Raw genomic sequence first — 23641 nt, forward strand, 5'->3', positions numbered from 1 at the left:
TGGAACACACAGTGCTGATTAATCAATTAAACCAATAGAGTGAGACAGGATATGTTCATGCAAGGTGCCTTTCAGGAAGTAGTGGAGATCATGCACCTAGCCTATTGCACTTCCAAAATTAGATGACAACTCTGGTGATCCACCTAGCATGACGTGTGCCAAGCGCTATGGCATTACAAGTGTGTCCAAGACTAAACTAGGCCTATTTAAGATTTGCATGTAGCACACATAATCCTTTTTGGGGGATCTCCTATTGGGCAGTCACTGATTTGACTAACCTGTGCTTTCATTGTTGCTGCCCTTCATGACAAATGTGTTCTAGTTTAGGGGGAACATGGAGAAATGTTATCCACTGCTAATTATCCCTTGCTTTCATTCATCCCCTCTCCTCTACCCTGCGACTCTTCCCCAAGTCGTTGCTGCAAAAGAAAACATGTTCTCAGTCAATTGACCTGGTAAAATAAGGGTAAAATGTTGCATTCATAATAGAAGTGTTTACACACACCAATCCAACTAAAAAGTATGAATGTTATTAATATATAGAGCTATAGCTTCCATTTGATATTGAGATAAGTGCAAGTCATCCCAGATCTGCGTGCAGTTTCTCAGTAGAGCATATGAAACCTGCCATTATCTTTAGGTCATAAATATAGATATCATATTGAGGGTAATTGAGCGTTGGAGATAGGTCTAGCATTTCCATCTCTCTCTACCTCTTGTGCGTGGGGAATCATGGTATTCCAGTGTACGGTTCACAGGGCAGGAGAAGCCTAGCTTGAAATGAGACCATACCGTACGTACCAACTCCCAGTAGTTACACAAGGTTGATTCTGCAGATGGTCGCTGGCTTGGCCTATAGCCAAGCATCAGCAGTGTATCTTTGTTGGAATCCAGAACTGATGATTCTTAGGATTTAAATGTATATAGTAATTGTACTGTCACACACAGACACCTGGACTAAAAGCAAAGAAACCTGATGCCACGTTTTCACACGATACCAAAATAAAAAAATAAAAGATTTGCTGTGCATTTAGAAGTCTTGGCATGAACTTTTCTTGAATGGCTTTTCATGATTACTTCAACATGTTTAGTGATGCAGTGTCATATCCATACTGAATACTGCTGCCACCAATTGACAAATACTCAAATGCAAAATATTTGTCTATCTTGCACTGCATTTAGAGGTTTTGGGGGGTGCATTTAGAGGTTTTGGGGGGGTACATTTCATGAAATTGCGTTTCATTTCTGCTTCCAAACTAGGTTAGTGCAAATCTTCAAATAGGATGGGAGTAGAGTAGGCCTAGTGCTGGCATCGCTATGCACATGTTATAGAGCATTCAAACCATTGGGTGGAGCTCTTTTATATTTCTAAGTGCTTGCCTTGGGTTCTCTTCAATGCCTGTGTGATCAAATTACTGACTGTTGGGCTTGTTTCAGGCACTATTGCCTGCATCCTTATGGGTTACCATGGAGCCAGGAATCCATCCAATGCTTGTTAGACTCCCACCAAGGACCCCACTACACATCTATAGCTACTCTTTCTCTGACGACTATACTGTGTATTAACAATTGTCAACAGTTGTGCAGTTCTATATACATATAGGGAAATGTAACCATTTCTAAATCGTGTTTCCTGCTGTCCTCTTGTTGTTTAACAAATATGGATGCACTTTCTGAACACTAGCATCTGAAACAATACAACTAGCGTCCTGAACAATAGAGCCCACAATTATTTTAAGCAATTTAATCTTAAACTAAAGCAACTTAATCTGATGTTCTGAGTCTGAGCCAAAATGAGAAATAATCTGCCAGTATAAATGAGATACGTTGCTGCCTTGGCCGGTGTTGTTTCTGTATACAATATTAGAACTGTCTTGTTTATCAACAGGAAGAAGCATTCGGCAAATATTTAGAATGTGCACAAACTATGAGGACAACACATGTGACACGTGTCAACATAAGGTGATTCGTTACCTTGGGGAACCATGAGAAACTTGAAAATACAGCAAATAGAATATTACTACACTCACCGAGGTTCAACAGAAGGTTAGTCAAATAACTGGAAGTGGAATGGACAAATTCATTTCATTTATCATTTGTTACATTGTATTGTATTCAGTTGCATTCTACAATATCTCATTCTGCATATATGCCTATTAAACAAAACATTAAAATACCACAATGTGAACAACTTAGGCTATATTTATGTGTAATTAATATGTCTTAAGATTGCACTAGGCTAGAACCAGTACAGTATATAGACGTCCTATGAATGAATGAATGAATGAACGAATGAATGAATGGTCTTTATTGTCATTGATATAGTACAGGTACCATACAACGAAATTTGGGAGGGGGGCCTCCCCTGGTGCTTGGAAAAAAACTAAAAACAAGAAGGGAAAAGAGCTGGTTTACATAAATAAAGGCTATGTACACTATCCACTATACTATACTATACAAATAAAACACTGTGCTGTACTCTATGCTATGCTATACATATCCTAACATTTCCTATCTGAACCTTATGGGTCAACAGGGTTGTCATATTGCACATAGTGTTATTGCACATTCATTTAAAGTGTCGCAGTTTGCAGGTTTGAAATGTTCACAGTTGTGTTTCAGTATTGCACTTGATTCCTAAAACCGCTTGTGTAATACATAGGGGGGAAAACATATCCATACACCGGCTTCGGGTGACCTGAATACATACCGAATTGTTGTGTAATAGCTAATTAACTATATGTAATTGCTGTGTAATGGATACAGTAAAATGCATAATTCCAGATGGTACACCGTTCTGTAAATATTAATCTGGTCCCCACTCCATATTTTAGTTGTTGCCAATCCACGCAGTCACAATCCAGTACACCGACTCCACACCGTGTTTTCCAGACACCCGTACAGACAGAATTCCACGCTGCTGTTCCGTTCCGTACCGAGCGACAGTAGCTGGCTGCGGTGGTTCTCTCTCTCCGACCGGGCGGACCGTACGATCAATCTCTACAACTGCTTAACATTCTCGGGTTTTTTACTTTTACGTGTCTGATTGTATTCGGGAGAAACTTGAATCAGTGCGTGGACCGTCGATCTCCCCCGTTTTCGAGTGCTGGCGGTGTCTCCCAGGCTATGGATTGACTTGAGTTTTCCTATAAAACCCCAACCCTCTCCAACCAAGTTGAGAAAACATTGTAACCTGCGGTTCTCTTTCTTTCTCCACACTTCGAGCTCCACGGAAAGCCCAGCTTACATACATGTTTCATCCGGGCCAGTTTCAAAAGTGGCTGGTTGATCGGATGGTTCTTAAATCTTAACATTTCCTAGGTTGATACCGTGAACTTCTTCTTCTTCGTTTTTGTCTTCGGGGAGTGTAATCGAAGGAGGTAGCAGCAGAGAGGGATTTTAAAACACGGGATTTTCCTCCGGGGGTTCTTGGAAGCCTGCAAACATTTATTTTTGAAAAGTGATGGCCGAGCGGGGAGCTCTCCTCTCTCTCCTCTGTCTCACCTTTCTCTGCCCCGCGACCACCGTGGCGAGACATGCCGACAAAGGTAACTGGCAACATTTAATGCTTGCCGCTTCTTTGATCAATTGTTAATAAACAATGTAGCGTGTTTTTCCCGTGTCTGTGCTGAAAGTTAGATACAATGTGTCGCGTTCGAGCTGTTGAGTCGTGGAATGCACCAGCGGGCAGCGGCAGACGTGGAGCTCTGCAGGACTTGTAGCTTCTCTCTCCGGCATCTGTAAGATAATTACTCAGCTGAATCTCAGTCCACTATGGGGCAGATGTTTATAAACAATTCCCTATTTAAGAGTATTTTTTTAGTAAATAACTCGAAAGGTCGCGAGTTATTTAGTCAATAAATTCAATTATATTGTCAATTATATCAGTGGGTTGGTTTTACCTTTGTTGTCTACAAGGTCAGTCAGTCTTGTCAGCTTTGATGTTTTGAAACATGTTATTTATGTTATTTAACACTCACGTTATTGCTTTTCCTTTTTCGGTCATCCGATTATTTGCGATTGTTTTTGAAGCGTGTTCAGGTTTTGAGTATGTTCTGGTGTGATCAGTGGAAACATTTATTTTGCAAAGCGGAATATCATTTTGTGTGATTGGCACACAGGTTTCTTCCAGTTTTTCTTTGTAGTCTTTCATTACAGTCACGTAATTGCAACGGGTGGCAAAGAACTACTCCGGTCTATAAAACCACAAATTAATGACTCTCATTTGGGCTTACTGTCAAGCCATAAGCTCACATCATCAGTTCGTAAGACATCTCATTACCTGGGCGTCAATACACGTTTAGCTGATGGATAAACTGTACGATCTATTTTTTTTAGGTTAGTTGTTTAGAATATAGAGTAGGCTACTGAAATCAATTATGCAATTATGTCTGGATTATGTCTTGAAATTATTGTTGGATGGATGGTCGGGGCTAATTTCTATTTACTTTTTAGCGCTTTTCTGGTGTGTCTTTGGAATGTTGATCCAATACTGTAAACAGAGGTCTTGGGGCCACACGTTACATTAAGTTGCACAACTATGTAATACTGGCGCTGGCTCCAGATATGGACGCGGATTGGAATGACCATAGGGTAAAAGTACGTTTTTAAAGACGTAGTACCTAATATAGCCCACTTCTGCGATTGGATGAGTGCAATGTAGGGGCGGCACTAAAAATAACTCGTAAATTACTCTTGTAAAAATCTCCTTAGATCATTGATGACAAAACGATCATTGCAAAGAGGGTGATAGCTTTGATTGATGTCTTTCCTCTGTATATTCGCCTTGACCCCTGATGATATATATATATATTTAAGTATTTTTTTCTGAGTGGGGGCAGTCCCACTCATATTTTTCTTATTATTGACAGAGGCGGTAGAGATTTTGACAGGAAGGATCATGGGTGAGAGAGAGGAGGGATGACATGCAGGACATGTCCGCGGCCGGAATCGAACTGGGAACCTGGTTACATGGTTGATGCTTAACCCGCTACGCCACCTAAGCACCCCGACCCCTGGTGATTTAGTGTACAACTCTTCGTCTTTCTATTGTCAATTTGTCTTCCATCAAAAAAAGAGAAGATTATAGCAGGCTAAAGTTCGGTGATGGCAAACTTTACTGCTATAGCCTACAATTTAGCTCGCTGTCAAACCACAGAAAGTTGGCCTAAACAAAATGGGAAACATCTTGTCATTGGACAGTTACTACAATCCCTGGCCAGAGTTGCAGCTGCAGCTAATTCAATCAGAGACGCTTATCATTTTGCAGGCAGTGGCAATCTTGGTTAAATTTAGCCGTAAACACTCCACATATTTACTGTTACAGCGCTGCTAAACCAAGTGTGTGAAACCCACGTCCGTCAGACTAGTGTTAGACTATATTGTGTTTGATGTTACCTGCTACACCTGGCGCGTGTGTGAAGCGTAGACATTGCCCGGCTGCTGTAGCCGTGTTAACCCTAACTAGACAGGACTCTCCACGTAGAATAATGTCAGGATGCATTTGAATACATTTGCAGGAACGGACCGGAAGGACTATTCATTCTGCATCCACGTAACTGCTCATGTTTCTGCTGTAGCAGGTACAGTTTTTTCATTGACAGGTACTTCATGGATTGTGCACCCTGCATCCGGTGTACCTCCTCTGCCGTTAGCCAACGTCCATACTCACTTACATGGTAACAATCATCCATCTAAATCTCCATTTTCTAGACTATCGCATAACAATAATAGGTTACAGCACATTTGGGTGTGAGACTAGCTGAGGCTGTTTGAGCAGTTGCTGACCACAACTGATCAATCGCCTTTCAATACCTGTTGCATGATGGGGGATAACATCGCCTAGCCTCGCCTTAATTGTAGTCAGGTTCAATCTTGAACTCAAATGAGCCAGGGTGGTCGGTCAACGGCTGTATTACCAAGTATTACAGGATTCGGTAATGACCGTACTTTGAGCCTATGGTCATTTTAATGCTCCCGCCGTATCAGCCCGGCACTTCCTAATGGTTATTACTCTCATAACATTTTATGAACGTACATTTTCATTGTACAATGAATAGTTGCTTAACGGCAGTTGAGCAGTTGGTTTCCAAACCGATTCCACTTGTGTAACACAAGTCGTCACGGTAACACAACTTCACATAGCTTCCCCACAGTTCGTAGGTAACAACACGCTAAGGCATAGGGGGCAGCGTCATGTGACGTGTGTCACACCCGTCCTGCTGTACACGCTAGCTATGTGGTAAGCATTCCAAGGAGATTGAGTGACTGAGACAAATTGCATGGCTGTAATGAAAATCAAGCACACAGCACACATGCTGGAGAGCACAACACATGTCTTTATCACATGTCTGATCAGAGCAAATTCACACCCCTCATAGCCCTGTTATAAGCCCGGCATACCTCTGCCAACAGTGTGTGTGTGTGTGTGTGTGTGTGTGTGTGTGTGTGTGTGTGTGTGTGTGTGTCTGTATCTATGTCTGTGTCTGTGTGTATGTGTCTGTGTCTGTGTCTGTGTCTATGTGTGCATGTGTGCATGTGTGCGTGTGTGCGTGTGTGTGTGTGTGTGTGTGTGTGTCTGTATCTTGTCTGTGTCTGTGTGCGTGTGTGTGTGCGTGCGTGCGTGTCTGTGTCTGCTTCTGTGTCTGTGTGCGCAAACTGCAGCAGCGTTACATCTTTTCCACTCCTCCAGTGCAAGAATATAAACAACAGACCCACTTCCTTTCTTAAAAAAAAAAAGAAAAAAAAAGAAGCTTGTTTTTCAGGCCAGTTGATAGAATGGATGAGAGAGGTGCGCAGAGGGCCTTGGTTGGTTGTTGGAGTGACAGGCCAGGAGTGACAGCAGTTCTCTGCTGGCTGTTGGGCTGTCTTGCGTGAGGTGGCTGATGGAAAAAAGCCTCGACTCCTGCATGAAAAGAGCTTTGCACTGCACTGCAGCCGTGGAAGAGAAGAGAAGAGAAGGGAATGGAAGGGAAGTGAAGAAAAAGCCCCTCCTAGGCTTTGCTGGAGATCAGTACAAAAGAGAGAGATGGGGGTAGGGTGGAGCGGGCCTGCTCTGTCTGGAAAGCAATAAAACCAGGAGATTAAGGGGAGCGGGGGAGTTCCTTTGGGAGCTCTGATTGATTCCAGAGAATTGGACTGGGACCCTACACACGGGGGGGAGAGAGAGAGAGAGAGAGAGAGTCTCAAATTACTAATTGATGGGTCCCCCCTTTCTGAAAATATCTGTTTATTCAAAACACATTTCTCTGAGGTCTCTCTCGTCTTGGCGAGTATAGGGCCGCTGCCAGTGCGAGTCTTTATCAAAGTTAGGGAGTTGCAGCCCTTTGCTTTTAAACAGTTTTTAATCCTTTTCATTTTCTTCATTTTTCTTCGTTTGGTTCTATCTTCCTCTGGAGACACCAGCGTAATGGATACTTTTTTTGTTTTAGATTGAAACAACTTCAAGTCAATCTTCAATCACCCCCCATACTGGAGTTAGAACTCTTCTACATATGGCTCATTCCATGCCCTCCCTCCCCCCTCTGTCGGAGCTCCTTAACATTCTTGTAACTGCCTTTTAGAGGAGTGTAAAATCCATTTAGGTTCCACCTTATCTGGGTAATCCTGTGGGGAGGGAACTGTGTGCTGATGGTCTCTCTGCGGACAATGCAAATAACTTTGCCGAAATGTGTAAACATTGACCACCCACCCCCTAACCCCCCTATCCACCCCCCACCCACCCAGACTACAGCAGGGGCTGACTTTAAAAACAACAGACATCCTGTGGTGCACCTAAGGTTAAACAGTGCTCACACCTTTGTGTTGATAGTACTGCTAGTATATACAGTATGTAGTCCTGTGTGGCGGACGGTGGGTTTATTTAAGTTGTTTGAGGTTAGTTTGAGTTTATCCCTCTACAATGTTCCGTGCAACAGTTGTACAACACCATGCAACAGTTGTGCATTCCTTTCGTTGTTTTCAACGCATTAGTCACTACAGGCAATGCAGGCAATGCAATGTGTCAAGCTGTAATTCAACTTGGTAACACTTTAACAAAAAAACAACCTACTGGTGGGTCTAATGGATCTCACTGTGTCTAATGGATTATTATTTTATTTTTTTACTGCTCAAATGACCCTCGAAATGGTTGGAAGAGTCTTCTCAATCTCCACCGCCTCACATTGTCTTGCGTCACGCTGGCGTTTATTTCACCGAGCCCTCCCTTACCTGCTGTCTCTCCCATTTATCACGCTGTTTACTGATCAGTTATTTATGGCCTCCAATTGCTCATAAAGTCCTAATGACCTCTCTCTACTGAGAGTTGGATAATTGCACGCTTTTACAGAGGGTTTGATTCATGTGCTTCCCGGATGAAAACACCCTCATTAATAGAGGCTTACTAATGATATCCTATTGGCCAGGGTTGTGTTCAGGAGGGGACTGAAGGTGTCCTATTGGCCAGGGATGGGGATGTTGAGCCCTGTAGGATGCTGCTCTAGGTCTTGTTTCATATCCACACGAGCATAGCACTTTGAATGCATGGTCAGTCCGTTGGTTTATTATGTATTCTGGGGGTGTGCATACCTTCAGCTGTCCTCAGTGAAGCTGGGAAAGGAGCCGTCAGCAGATGATCCACGTGTAGAAGAAGAAGAAGAAGACTGTCTATTAGATCTGGTGCCACAACAGTATTTGCTCAGTCTGACGTCAGTATATTAATATCATAAACCGCATCAGTCGTTGTCGTGATTAACGACTGCAGCAGTTTATTGTTTGTAATTCGCAGGAAGTGGAGATCAATAACTCTTGAATAGCCTCTAAATAGCAGCTCATCTGCACTAGCATCTTTTTAAATGACGTGGGTCAATATGGCCCCCAGCTGTGTGTGTCTGCATGCTTTTCAAGTGGCTTATGCTGTAATCCCAATTTACGTATTAGACCTTTTCGCTAATTGTCTCATTTGCAAATGAGGCGTTCCCCTCAAACACAATCAAAACGTAATCGTGTTTGTGAATTTTGTACTCTGATTGAAAGATTAATTATAAGCAAAACATCGCCGTGATTGTTTCCACACAGAATCCATTAGTAGTTGCCCTGGGAGAAGCTACCAAAACAATTTCTGTGTCAACAAAGGTTTCTGGGATTTAAAAGACTGGATAACAGGCATTGCTGTCAGCAGTCATTGTGCGGTGAGAGGCTTTGGTTGTTCATCAATGGAGGCTGGTGGAGGGAGAGATCTGGGGACGGGAGGGTCACGCAAGGAACGGAATGAGGAATACAGCTTTGAGATCTTTCAGCTGAGCATCTGTGGACCATATTGATGTAGGCCTAGGCCTTGGTCTCCATGTAGTCAATAAATCTTCCATACCAGCGCAGAGGGGAAAAAAGGGAACACTAACCAAACCGTTGGTGTTGACTTGCTATTAACGGTGAACTTAATAAGCTGGTAACTATTGGTACTTTCAATAGGCCTATTTGTTTTAGTGAATCCCAGAGCAACCGAAATTCCTGGATAATAATTAATCATTTCCTGTAACTGTTTTAATATAGGCACAGCAACTACCAGGTTACTAGCGGATTGTTTCATAAAGTATCACTGAACCATTCTGCTGTCCAATGATCCCATCTTCTCAGTGACCCATACAACTGTCTCAGCCTTACTGTGTGTGTTCAGAAAACATTGGTTCTCCTCTCCTCCTGAATTCTTCTCTGAGAGAGAGAAAGAGAGAGAGAGGCAAAGTGAAAAGAAAGAGAGAGCGACACACACACACACGCACACACACACAGATGGCTGTTGTGAGTGGAGAGAAGCCAGGCTACTACTCCCAGGTTCTGAAGCCCAGACCAGATCATTGACATGGCTTCAGTTCAATTCCCCCCTGCTGAGATGAAAGCGCTGCTCTGTCTGAGCGCTGGTCTCTGGTCCTCCAGTGGTGTGACTCACTACACACACCAACATGGCTAGCCTAGCGCATCCCTCTCTCCAGCCTCCCTCCATGCTAGCCCTCTGCCAACACCGTCCCTTCCTACTCCCAAAAGACTGATTCCGGTTAGCTTTCCAAGTGCTTTAAAGACTATTCCAGACAGTAGTAGGGGCCTATCCTTCTAAATGCACTCCAGGCTGTTCTCCAGTTTTTTTTTGCTATTGTAGTGGTCTCTTAGAGAACATTAGGCAATGAGAAAGTCTGTTTTATCAGTTAACTGCGCATTAAGTTTGACTGCAGTCTGGAGTGAAAGGGTAGGCAGACGATTCAGACGGTACATTCCTCTTTAGGGGTCGTAATTGTGGATCTTTCTATGGGGTTCTGCAACAGAGCTATGCGGGATGGTGTCAGAGGTTAGTTATTGCAAACAGAGGGTTTTACAAGGAAACTGGAAAGCGTGTATTGGTTCTTGTCTCTCCGTCCACTTGCTCTGTTCCCAGAACAGCAGGCATCACTGCTGCCATGCTAATTCTCGAGGGGAAATTATCCGAATTATACAGCAACACAATGAGCCTGTCCACACACACACACACACACACACACACACACACACCCCACATTCGGTAATCTAGATGTTATGCAAGACGTTAGGATGGTAGATGATGTCATGACACCAAAGAAGCCAGTAAAGCATCCCCAAGCTTCATCCCGTAAACAACGCACGCTTTCCCAAAAGCAAAAAATGGCTGCAGGAAGTGGCATTTATGTGCATTAACGTGAGATACGAGCCGGTGAGCTCCAGTTAGCAAGGAGAGGGAAGACATTTATGTCCCTCGTCTGGCCTTCACGCCAAGCCTCGCATGGAAACGGGCTTTGTGACCATTCCCAAGGCCTCTTTCTGCAAGCTCAGCAGGACTGTGAGGACTTCGTTTTTTCCTCCTAAAAACTTTTTTGGGGTTTTGCCCCGGGCTCCGGCGGTGTCTCCTGCCAAAGGCGGCAGCTGCAGCGGATTATGACACATGCAAGCTGTGCTCGTTGGTGGAGCCTGGGCCTAACGCGAGCTCTATTTTACACACAACCCCCCCATTTACAGCCCTACTCCAAAAGAAGAAGAGAGGAACATTTTTGAATTGTTGGGTGGTTGGGTGGATATCTCTTGTCTCTATCCTCCCAGAGGTGGCCTGGAAATCTGACCTTGATTTTGTTTCAAAGCAGGCTTAATTTCTCTAGGGGATGAAATGTGAGCAATGGCTGCGGTCAAGTAGAGCTTTTGTTCGATCTTGATCCCACAACACGCTTGATAACTGAAGTGTAAAAGATGTGTCTCTGAGCTGTTTTTGTCATTTGAATGTGCTACCTTTTTATGTAAAAAAGATAGTTTCGGCGAAGAGAAATGAGGGCTAACAAGACCATTACAGATGTCAACCCAGCAACTGTTTATCACAACTTTGGCAGTTAGTATAGATATATCATCCCCCAGCCTAATCAACTTTAACTCTGGAGAACTTTTAATACCTTTTACGGTTCTAAATCTCATTCTTGGCAGCGAGCCTCTCTTCATAAATTAGGAAAGAATGTAATATACTCTTGGAAACCAAGATTAATAACCTTAATTTGATTCCGCTATACCTTCTGGAGTTCTCTACCCATAGCTCACAGACGTGAATTTATTCTCCTCAGTCTTTTTTGGACGCATTCCAGAGTTTGAGGAATTAGCCTGAATGGTAAATACCTCGGCGGTTGGGTTTTTTAAGGAAGTGAGATCATAAAAGGTACATCAAAAAGAATTCATCACTAGTAATTTGAAAAAGAGTATAACAGTATCAATCTCGCTTGCTGTTGGCCGTGACGTTTTTGGGCATGGGGGCATTCTGTAATTCAGCCAGCATAATTTGAACCCAGTTAACACTGACCCAGTTCCTCAGAGTACTTTTGATGGGTTCTCTGGCCTTCTGTGTCTCTACAACACAAGGGCAAGTCTGAAAGTGACCTAGTTCGCTGACCAGATTAACTTTTGTATTGTTTTCTCTCAACCTTAATATTCATCTTGATAAACCAGTCATACCTACCCACTGATGCTGGACTAAACCCCCCCCCCCCTGCCCCCTTCTTCCTACACCAATCCACTCAGTCAAAGGAGCACTTCATAGACTAGAGGGGTGTGGGGGCAGTCAGTCACAGAGAGAGGATTGTGAGGCTACTCAAACAAACCGCCTGCCGTCGTCTTGTGCCCGGCCTGTGGCTTTTGGCAGCTTTAGACATGGAGCGGTGTTTGTGTGTGTGTGTGCGCGAGTGTATTGCGTGTGGGGGTATGTTTGTCTGTGTGTGTGTGTGCCACCCACCTCCAGATGCACAGCTGTTTTATCAACAGCGCTCAGACGGTCGCCTCGCTTTACTTTCCTCTCAGAACAACATGTTTGTTTACCTGCTCGTGAGTGGCCCCCAAATCAAAGGGGCGGACACTTCCTAAATCCATCATCACAGGTTTCTGTGGTATAGTCGCTAGCTCAAAGAGTGTCATCTAGCAGTACTGGATTGCGCGCTCAGTTTGCAAAATGGCAGAGAGGGAAAAGAGAGCTTTAATTGCAAACACTTTGATTATACCAGGGTTTTTCTTTTTTTATAGGAGAGGCCTCTTTTAGGCAGACAAAATTATAGATTTGCTGGCAGCTGCGAATGACAAATGAGAGAGATTGTTAGTCGTGTGGTTTGGGCACGTTGTTTCAAACTCGTCTGAAAGAGCTTTGATTTCTAAAAGTGTGTTTGCCACAAAGGGATTTCTAAGCTTGCCACAGACACGAAGAACTCTCTAGTCTCGACTCGAATCGGTTGACAAATGCAAATGATGAATCTTTGATCCCACTTGCAGGGTTACATAAACTCTTGACTTTTACAGATTGCTTGGTTAACTTGCTTAAACTACCTGAGTGTAGAGTCTAGCTTTATGTCTAATTATAGTGTCTTTTTAAATAGTTAATGAGTTGCTGTGAATTTGGCACGGGGGGCCCAGAACAATTCTCTTTGAAGTAGTAGTATGGTTTTCCTCTGAAGTTTTTCTTTATTGTTTTACAAGTAAATAACTGGTTTATGTATAGTCTTTGTAGTCAAATGTTGTCATTCAAGTCAGAGTGGGTGTAGTTTTATTTTTAGTAAGTAAAATAGTATGTAGTCGTCCGAAATCATCCTGGTCATCCTGGTCATCATGCCTCGTAGTATTTTTCCATAAAATGTTCTTTGTCTGACTGGAAAGGCCCTCTCTTGCATCCAGAAGATTTTAACCCAACTAAGTTGAAGCACTAGGATTTGAGTCAAGAGTAGCCAGCCCTGTTATCTGACGAACTAGCAAAGTCGCTAATGCTGATGACACCATTCCAGAGCCAGTGTTTGTACACTGTCCCTTTAAATCTTAAAAAACGTCTGTCCCCCCTTCAACCGACCAGGTTTTTGTTTTGATTTCATTCGCTACCATGGTGACCCCGCGCGGACAAGTCCTCTTGGTTGTCTGTATTAACGTGTGTTTCTGTGGGTAAATCCGGACTGAAATGAGTCTTTGAAAAAAGTCCAGTGCAGGATAGAGGTTCTTTTGTGTGTCCGTCGGGAGGCTGGAGCTCCCCTCTGGCAGGAGGCACCGCTGGCTCCCGGGGCTGTTGCCGGGGCTGTTGCCGGGGACTGTTGCCCTGTGTTATTGGAGCTTGTCTCCCCCTCAACCCCGGCTACAGCTAACAGAGGTCAAGAGGGGCCGGTCCAAATGGCTACATTACTGCCTAAGCCTATTAAACGCATTGCTATGATGTAATGGAATCGCTCGTCTCTTGTGACTTTTTCCTGAATTCATTGGCCCGACTTTTAACACTTCTCAAAATTGAATATAACTGCTCCCCCTCACACAAGCAGAGCCGGTCCACTGCTCTCCAAACCGAGAGATGGTCAGCTGCACCTCCTATTCTACAGGAAAAGGCAATCATGAGCCTGGCTATATGAATGTGCTAATTAGTGGTTCTGGAAAGTGATTGACTGTGTAACTGGAGATGACTAGCCGCTTTGTCCTGCTTGAATGGTTCCGACTCTGATGAAAATCCCTCAGCTTCTGCTGGGGTATTGGGTCTTTGTATTGCCATAATAGCGAACTGTGGCTTCTTAATGGATTAAGGGGACAAGTCTCAACTGACTTCTCTATCTTTGTGTACAGTGAGAGAGGCCCCTCGGGCTAGGGAAGGCAACGTTGAGGTTAAAATCATGGTAACTTCTTTTTAGATGGCTTTGAGCTGGCTAAATGAAATGCGCTGGCTAAATGAAATGCACTGCTTGCTTACCGGGGCTGTGCACCTCCTGTACACAAAGGGTAGTTTCAGTGGATTCACCATTTCAACTTGGAGAATGAATGAATAAACTCAACTCTACCAGTTTCAACCAGGTTGAAATAGATATTCTATTTCTTAGAATCTTCGTATCTCTAAGATGCTAGATGCTTTTTTTTTTATGACATCAGAGCGACAGTGACAGTTTTAGAGCTCACCCCCTTACACACACACACACACACACACACACACACCACACACACACCGCACACACACACACACACACACCCACACACCAACTGGGCATCATTCTCTCATGTTGATTAAACCATAAAGAACCTGCGTGTAGCGTCTGGGAGACACCAACCATATATCGTGCTGATGCAACCCAGCTGCATTGGCTGCCTTTGACTCCTTAATCCTTGACCCTTAACCTCTGACCCCTCTGCCCCCCCCCCCATGACAGTTCATGTATTAGCAGTCGCTAGCAGTCGCAAAATGGAGACAGAACCAGCGGGAAGAGCACCTGCAGAGTGGCAGCAGCATTCCAACACTGGACCCCACAGATGTCATATGAGACCATGGGGACATGTTTGGATAGGCGGGGGGGAGGGAGGAGGCATGTGGAGGACGGGGGGGATTGAAGTTTAGGATGGTGGTGAGGGGGCAATTGGGATGGGGTAGGTGGCCAGCTGTTCCCAAGCAACCCTAACGAGGATTCCGATCAAGAAGACAGGGAGAACATTAGCGACACGCGCACGCACGCACACGTAGGCACACGTACACACTCACACACTGTAATTACCCTGACGTGAGCTCCTGAGGCTGTGCCTGCTGTGTGTATAATATATTAATGCACGTAATTGAAATGCAAAATGAAAGTGGTCAAACATTAATTATTTGTTCGAGTCAGGTTGACTTATTTTTCAAGCGGTGCTCGTGAAGTAGCCGTCGTTAATGATCTGTTCTCTAGTCAAAGCGGCGCTCCTGGGGAAGGAGGCTGTTAGTTGGGGGGGTCATCGTCGAGGGGCTCGGGGGTAGAGGTTCAGATTGACCAGTTAAGTGGTCAACAGACCAGTGGTGCCCCCCCTTGCCCCTTCCTCAACCGTAGTCTCTCCACCGAGCCGTACCAGAACTGTGCTGTCTGACTCTGATGGCTTGGGCTTACGCGCTGGTACGTGCTGGTACGCGCTGAGGACACCAGATGGATTGGTAGTTTGGATGGGAGCTAAAATAGATATTCTGCTTTAGGGCTGCTTTCATACCCCATTTACCTAAAGTGGTCTAAATTAGTCCTGAGTGCATAAGCATGTCATTCAAGCTTCCAGGGCACCTGCTGTAGAAATGTTCTCAAATAACACATGCGTGCGTGCGTGCGTGCGTGCATGCGCGCACACACACACTCACACACTCACACACACACACGCACACACGCACACACACACACACACACACGCACACACACACACACACAGCGAAGTTAAATGTTCAAAATATATCCTCCAGGCTGTTTACCCCATATGTTCATAAGATTTTGATGAACGGCTCGAATTTAACACGTCTTAATGAAAATTCACTTGGCATTATAAAACGGTTAATCAAATCTGAAAGCTCGCAAGTCAGTCGAGGCAGTTTCTAAATACAGCCATTATTATCTGCCATATTGCTTTAGTCGCTGAATATGTTGCTATGCTATACTGCTCTGGACATTTTAAAACGACCCAAGATGCTGGCTGTCCATAATCCCCCTCTCTCCTACCCTCCTTCATTCCCCCCCTCACAGAGAGAGGGCTCACAGGGTTACTTTGTGTGGAGGTTTTTATTAGCTGATGCTAGCTAGCTACCTTAGCGGGGTGCTCTTTGTTAACAGAAGGGACTGGAGACTTCATGATGAAGCTCCCTAACCTCCCCTTAACCTATTCAGACCTCAATCAATGGACCTACTCTTCCCTCTACCCCAGCCCTCCCCTACCCACGGCCCCCCCCTCCACTCCTCCATCCACTCACAGCCCCCCCCTCCATCCACCCACAGCCCCCCCTCCATCCCTCCATCCACCCACAGCCCCCCCTCCACTCCTCCATCCCTCCACAGCCCCCCCTCCATCCCATCCCTCCATCCCTCCATAGCCCCCCCTCCATCCCTCCACCCCTCCATCCCTCCACCCCCCCCACCCCTACATCCACCCACGGTGCCGCTGCATTCCCAGCCTGGCGGGGCGGTGTCTCTAGGCCAGGGCGATGTCACGCACCCCCATCAGCCTGAAGCCACCGCCGAGGTGGGGGTCAGGGGTTCAAGTGCTCCCTGTGGGGCCATGCCTGGGATGCCATAGCAACGGTAGTACAGTACGGGAGCCCCCACTCCATACACACACACACACACACACACACACACACACACACACACATCCCCTCACTGGCTACACACACTGATAATTAATTTCTAATAAGAAAGGAATTGCCTGGCCTCATACCAGCTAGTCGTCACTAGTTATCGCGCTCTCTCTCTCTCTCTCTCTGTCTCTCTCTCTCTCTCTCTGTCTGTCTCTCTCTCTCTCTCTCTCTGTCTCTGTCTCTCTCTCTCTCTGTCTCTCTCTCTCTCTGTCTTTCTCTGTCTGTCTGTCTGTCTCTCTCTCTCTCTGTCTGTCTTTCTCTCTCTCTCTGTGTCTCTTTCTCGCTCTCTCTCATACACACACACACACATAGGGATAGCCTCTGCTAGCTCATCCCTTAGTGTGGTGGAGGGTCTCGGGGGGGACGCGTGCTTCACATGCTAGAGTCTCAGGTGGGCTGTGGAGTTTGTAGGCTGTTACGTAAGAGACACACACGTCGTACGGCTGACTGTATACTCACCATGTGACTCACCTCATCAAACACCTCATGCGCAGGAGATGAGGACGAAACGCACAGTGCTCTGTAGGTACGACTATGTTTACGACTGGGTTCACTCTCGGTCTTTGACGGTCGGTTAGAAGTTTTTCAAACGAGCACCTGCCCTTCATACCTCACATCTCGGTACATACCGTCCACGTTACGCTAACAGTACTAACATTCAAATTTCTTTTGTGAGGACAATAGGGGGTTAAAAACAAAAGCAGGGTCGATACTTCCAACAAGCCGTCGGATGATAATCTGTGAAGCCCGGCTACAGTGTGTTTTAGTGTGTTTTAGTGTGTTGTCTTTTCAGGTCCGAGCTGCAGCGCGTAGGGCCGTAGCGGTCCTCGGATCGCCGATAAGGTTTTCCTGAGGGGAAACAATCCTGTGAAACGCAGGAAATCATTAGGAAGCCAGGGCCTCACGTCTCTGCCCGCTGAGTCAATAGAGGACCCGGCCGCCCCCCCCCCTCCCCGCCCCCCCCTACTTAGCTGCCGTGAATGAGCTTAGCTTAGCGCTAGGCATAATAAAGGCAGGAAATGAACTGTAGCCGCACCGGAGAAAGCAGGATGCTCATTGTGGATAGTCATTGTGTTCCTAATTGACCGACTGGGTTTGGGTGAAACGAGAGAGAGAGAGAGAGGTAGAAGCCTCTTGGTGAAGTATAAAGAAAGGTTGCGAAAGGGGAGAATGCACTTTAGCCACAAACTAGACAGGGCAAGAATACAGAATCAGAAAGGTTTGGGCTAACAGCAGCACCGGTCTGTCGTGGCACGTTTTGGCTGAAGTTGCATCCCTAGAAAGTAGGCTGGGAAGCCTTCAGGAACGTGTGTGTGTGTGTGTGTGTGTGTGTGTGTGTGGTTAGACTGCGACTCATTTGATTCAGCCGACCTCACATGAACAAACAAGACGTCACCACACCTGTGTTCAGGTATTCGGCTCTGCGGTGCCGGAAGCATTCCTCAGAACCTACCTGTTTACTATGACTAACCACACCTGGCTGCTACATCCTCATTTCGTGTGTGTGTGTGTGTGTCTGGGTGTGTGCCTCTGTGTGTGTGCCTCTGTGTGTGTCTGTGTCTGTGTCTGTGTCTGTGTCTGTGTGTGTGTGTGTGTGTGTGTGTGTGTGTGTGTGTGTGTCTCTCTCGCCTCAGACAGTGTTACCTTACTAACGAACACCTGTGGAGTCTCTGGAGAGGAACGTTGTTTTGTCCTAGGCTGTAAGCCAATCTGAGGTTGGATGACTAGAGGAAGGTTATTGTGACTGATTTACTCTGATTTACTCTGAGCAGATTTTGAGGAAGAGGAAGAGGAATGTGTTTGGGATAACACATAGCACATTGGGACAGCGCTACAGGGCCACCAGGACAAAAACATCACGCCACTTGAACAGTTTCTTCCCCAAAGCCATAGCCCTTCTCAATAACTGCTGATCATTGTACCTTGCACTTTACATGTTCTTGCACTTAGTTGTACAGTATTTATTCATAATATCCACTCATATTGGTACTGTATATTTTGTCTTGAGTATTGTCGTGTTGTCGTGTTGTTGTTGTACTGTAGCTTGTTTAGTATGGTAGAATACCAAATCATGTTCCTAGTGCACTGCACATGGCGAATAAAGTTGAATTGAATTGAATAAGATGCCCTCGATTCTACCCTCTGAAACCTATACAGTACCAGTCAAAAATTTGGACACACTTTCCCCATCCAATTGAACTTGATCAAACGTTTGACTGGTACTCTATTTTAAGTATTCTTTTGTAAACGCTACCTAAATGATGATTACTGGACAGATTTGGTCATCGCTCGCTGTGCTAGAGGCGTCCTCCTGCAAAGGATCAGAGGATATCTGGCACACAGATGTGGGCTAAGTGTAATTGATATTCGGCTTGTCCCCCCCGCCAGGGTAAGCTAGCGGTTAAGCAGGTTAGCTTCGAGGATTTTTCCAGATTAAGTCCAGGAGTTCAATCTCTCCAGACTCGGACAGGGGTGTCCTCATCTATTATCCACGAATGTCCTCTTTCTACCTGGGATTTACTCTCCTGCGAAGAGTGAAAAAAAACAAGAGAGGAGATGAAAGGATAAATCTAGAAAGCCTCCTCCTCGGAGGAAATGAGATGCACACCCGGCATCGTCAGTCACTCGCCCGCGCTCATCCTGTTTCCCCCCCCCCCCCCCTCCATAAATTGATTTCGGATCTCAGAGCAGCCGTGTAGTCCTTCAAAGCTGAGCTTCATCAACATCTGTAAGTGAATTACTGAGGTAAACCCCCCCCCCCCCTGCCGTAATGCAATAGCCAGGTCTGGGACATTTTCCTACATTCGATTTTTCTCCTCTAATGAAGGTGAAAATGGGATGATGATTGAGGCCCCCGACAATGACACAATGACACTCTTTTGTATACTCTGTATACGCCCTTCTTTCCTTCCTTCCTTCCTTCCTTCCTCCCTCCCTCCCTCCCTCCTTCCATCTCTTCCCTGGTTAGAAATCACCGATCTGTCTTGCGCCCTTCCTTCCTTCCTTCCTTCCTTCCTTCCTTCCTTCCTTCCTTCCCTCCCTCCCTCTCTCCTTCCTTCCTACCTCCCTTCCATCCTTCCATCTCTTCCTTGGTTAGAAATCATTGATCTGACAGGACTAGTAACTGTTGCTTTCACAGATTCAATAATGTCGGACAGGAGGGGGTGGGGGGGGGAGTGGTGTAATGGCTCCTGCTGCCGTAAATCCCACACCCTCTAAAGAGGCAGGTCGCGACGTCCCCGTCGTCGTCTCACGGCCGTCCCTCCTCCCGCTCTTCCACGCCGGACCCCGGGAGCGGCCGCGACGGTCCGCAAAAAACCCCCCAACTGCCACCGCCGCCGTGTCTGTCACTGTTCACCCTGACGAATCCCATATCTCCCAGTAGGATTCCACACACCTAATTTAAGAGAAGTTAAGTGAATTAGCATCTGTTGTTTTATAGGGCCCTAGTGAGCCACAACGACCACCCCCCCCCCTTCGCCCATCTCTGTCTACCCCGGAGGCGTCAAGTTTCCCATTTGAATTTCAATCAGCCCTGGATGTATTGTCGAGAGGGTGTGTGTTTTATGAGGGGGATGGGCGGAGGGCAGGGAGCTTGTGTGTGTGTGTGTGTGTGTGTGTGTGTGTGTGTGTTTGCGTGTGTGTGTGTGTGTGTGGAATATTCAGCGTGACCAATGGGCGACTCATTTGAGGTTTGTTGGTGTGTTCTCAGGGGGGCACATGGCTTTAACTGCTGCCCGCAGGGCGATCCCTCCCTCTATTCTTCTCTCTCTCTCTCTCTCTCTATCTCTCTGACACACACACACTCACTCTCTCACACACACCACTACCCCTTAGAACACAGTCAGCACAATCAATAACAACCCCCATCCTCTCTCTCTCTCTCTGTCTCTCTCTCTCTCCCCCTCTCCTCCTCCTCCTCTTCTTACTCCTCTCTCTGTTGGTCTGGCACCCCCCCTGTGTTCCATTTATCAACACTGTGTGTTTGATGTCGCTTCATCATTCTCTGTCAACCCCCCCCCCAACCCCCCCCCAACCACCTCGGTTTGTATAATTGTATTAAATTCTCCACAGTGGCGCTATTATTCGCCCAGTCGTAGTCGTCTACGACGCCGAAGGGCGATTCCCAAGCACTTAGGGACCGGCCATATGTTGTAAACCGTCTCAGCCCCCTATTCATGTTAGAATGTGTTTATTTTTCCATATGGTGTCGCGCAGTCACGGTTCACTGGGTTGTGTGTTAGCCCTAGGTGTGTTGAAGTCTCAAGTTCTTTATGTTCTTTACTGAACAGTTTTTTTCCACGGTTGAGTCTAGTCTATGGGGTTCTCGACGGCTCTCTGTCTGTCTCTCTCTCCCTCTCTCTCACTATTTCTCCCTCTGTCTCTCTCCCCCCCCCTCCCCCCTCCCTCTCTCTCTCTCCCCCCTCTCTCTCTCTTTCGGATGCAGTTAAACCCCTAGGGTCCTTGTAATGCAGATGCTATGGTTGCACGGTTGTTGAGTTGTTTGTCTCAAAGGAGAACATCAGAGTGTTCATCGCATCCACACATCATATATCCAAAGTGGATGGGAGGCTGGTACATCAGCGGAGGACGGGCTAATTGTAATGCATGGAATGGAATGAGGAATTACACACCTCCGCCAGCCTCCCCAAGCCAGATGGGTACGTAACGTGATGATTGCTGAGTCTGCATCCTATTCACACAACGAAAACAATTATATTCCAATACTTTTGTAAAATAACAACATTCAAAATATACAGGGTGCTAATGAGCTGCAGGTGGGAAGAGTTGTAGAAGAATAATTTTTTAATGACTTCGTTATGCTGTTACACATTTTTCGAAGAAAACTGGCATTGTATCACAGCGTAGACCTGCTGTGCCGGTAAATTAGGCTAGGCCTGGTTGGATTGATTATATGGAGACTTTACAGAGACAGAACAGACTATCTAACTTGGGCATCTGCCTTGGCTGTAGTGTCAAAAGACCTCAATCTCTTATCTTAGGCTATCGCTTTTTTTTGTACTAAGCTGATGTCGCTTGATAAACGGCCACCTGAAGATGCCCTCTGCTCCAAAAGACTGCTGTGAAATGATAAACATTTATCCTCCAGAAATAAGAGAGAGAGAGAGAGAGAGGGAGAGAGAGAGGGAGGGAGGGAGCGAGAGAGAGGTAAGGAAAGAGAGATGGAGTGGGAGATGTAGCGAAAAGGCATTGTATGAGAAATCCTCCCTGGCAATTACATACGCGCTACAACCTTCAAGGCCACATTAGATCTCTTTCCCCATACAGCCGGCTACCATTAATAATGGATACAGCTCTTTCGCCTTCTCTGTCTCTCCCCCCTTTCCACCGCCTCTCCACCCCTCTCTCTCCCTCTACCCCTCCCCCCATCACAACCTTCTAAGGCCCCCCCCCACCCCCCCTCCCTTCTCCATACCTACCCATCCCCCCCTTCTATTTAAGCCGTGAGACTTCCCAGCCAGGCTGTATGGCAGGTGTGCATACATCACATCCCGCTGGAGCCCACACAGCCTGTGGCTCACAAAGCACCACCGATATACACCTGGGCTGGGAGTCCTATTATACAGTAAAGGGCTGCCTTGCATGGGGCCGCCGTATTCCCTCTGTGTGTTTCTCTCTCCCCTCCTTGGTTATGAGGAGGAGAATTATTGAGCTGAGGAGAGACATCATAGCCCCTAGCTCGGCGCCATTCTCCTGATGGAAATTATTGTAATGGAGGAGGAGAAAAGAGAAAGGTTATTACGGTGGTTCACGCAATTATATTTTGGATGTAATAAGGATACCGGTGACACCACAATGCCGTATCGTTTGCAGATGTAATTTGGGGAGGATAAAGGGAGAGAGGTGTGGTCGGTGGACAATGGGCGTCTATTAACGTCTTATCAGTAAGATAAGGACTTTCACCCCATTCCTCTCCGAGTGTGGCTCGTCGGGCTACTCTTGGTTCTTCTTTTCTAGTAATCTCATCTCTCGAATGAGAGGGGAGGGGGTGGGGAGGGAGTGGGGGTTGAGGGGGAGGGAGTGGGGGGTGGGGGGGGGGGGGGGGGAGGGAGTCTAAACGTTGGGGATGGAAGTTAGCGGGAGTGAGCTGAAGAAGGGAGACTCTTGACTCGTAGCGACTAGCGAGACTGACTTCATCGTGACCAGGGGGGGTTGTTCTTATGTTCTGTAAAGGGGCGACATACGGGTCGTCGTACACAATCACGGTTTTGTGTTCATCGATCGTCAGGGTTGTTTTCTGGTCGTGTGACGGTAAGAACATGACGCTGGTGGTGGCGGTGGTCATGGTTTCCGACGGCAACCGACCAGTTCTTATGCCGCGGCGCCGTGGCCTGTTGTCACCTTGGTCATGGTGTGTGTGTGGAATGTTTTCAACGGCAGGCGCCAGGCGGTTCTGTTTTTCCCCTCTGAGAGAGACACTGTGTGTGAGGCTCAGCCTGGCTCTCCCACCCTGGCTCTCCCATGTGAGAAACAGTCCTGCTGTCACAACCAACCAGAGAGGAGGACGATAAAAAATCGATGAGTTAAAAAAAACTAAAAAACATTCTCAACGGCGCAAGATGGATCGCACATAACCGACCTGCCAGAGAGGCTAGCTGGTGGTGCATGCACACACACACACACACACACACACACACACACACACACACACACTCTCTAGCCACATTTGGTGTGATATCGTGGATGGGGTTGGGTCTAATGCAGTCTTAAGTGTTATATAATGTGGAGCTGCTGCTTGCTAGCTAGCTAAGTGGGAGGATGTGTGGTCCTGGGTGCAGCCGGACCCACACAGCCTCTCTTTTAAGCCCCTTTTCCACTACGGTGCCAGCCCTGCTTCTTTGGCGCTTTTCCATTTGTCGGCCCGGGTCGGCTCGGGTCGGTTCGGGTCGCTTCTTTAGCTACCCTTCGATACCAGGAACCAAATTTAGACCCGGAACCTTTTTGCCAGGCTGCGTGTGACGTGTGACGCTGCACACCGTTGATTGGTCAATGGAAATCGTCATCCCATGTTCATAGATTTTTTCGCTA

At 46.4% G+C, this 23641-nt stretch overlaps 1 protein-coding gene across 1 annotated transcript in view; it reads left to right on the forward strand.

Moving 5' to 3' along the window:
• Positions 1–3463: 3463 nt before the first annotated feature.
• The window catches only part of neo1a (neogenin 1a), a gene marked incomplete at both ends in the record, with an annotated part of 183924 nt that continues 163746 nt past the window's right edge, over positions 3464–23641 (forward strand). The window contains one exon of the mRNA XM_080531889.1: positions 3464–3548. Coding sequence (XP_080388015.1) covers positions 3464–3548 — 85 coding nt within the window. The remainder of the gene's footprint in view (positions 3549–23641) is intronic.

Source organism: Nansenia antarctica, assembly GCF_963989245.1.
Source record: "Nansenia antarctica genome assembly, chromosome: 5".
NCBI lineage: Eukaryota > Metazoa > Chordata > Actinopteri > Argentiniformes > Microstomatidae > Nansenia > Nansenia antarctica.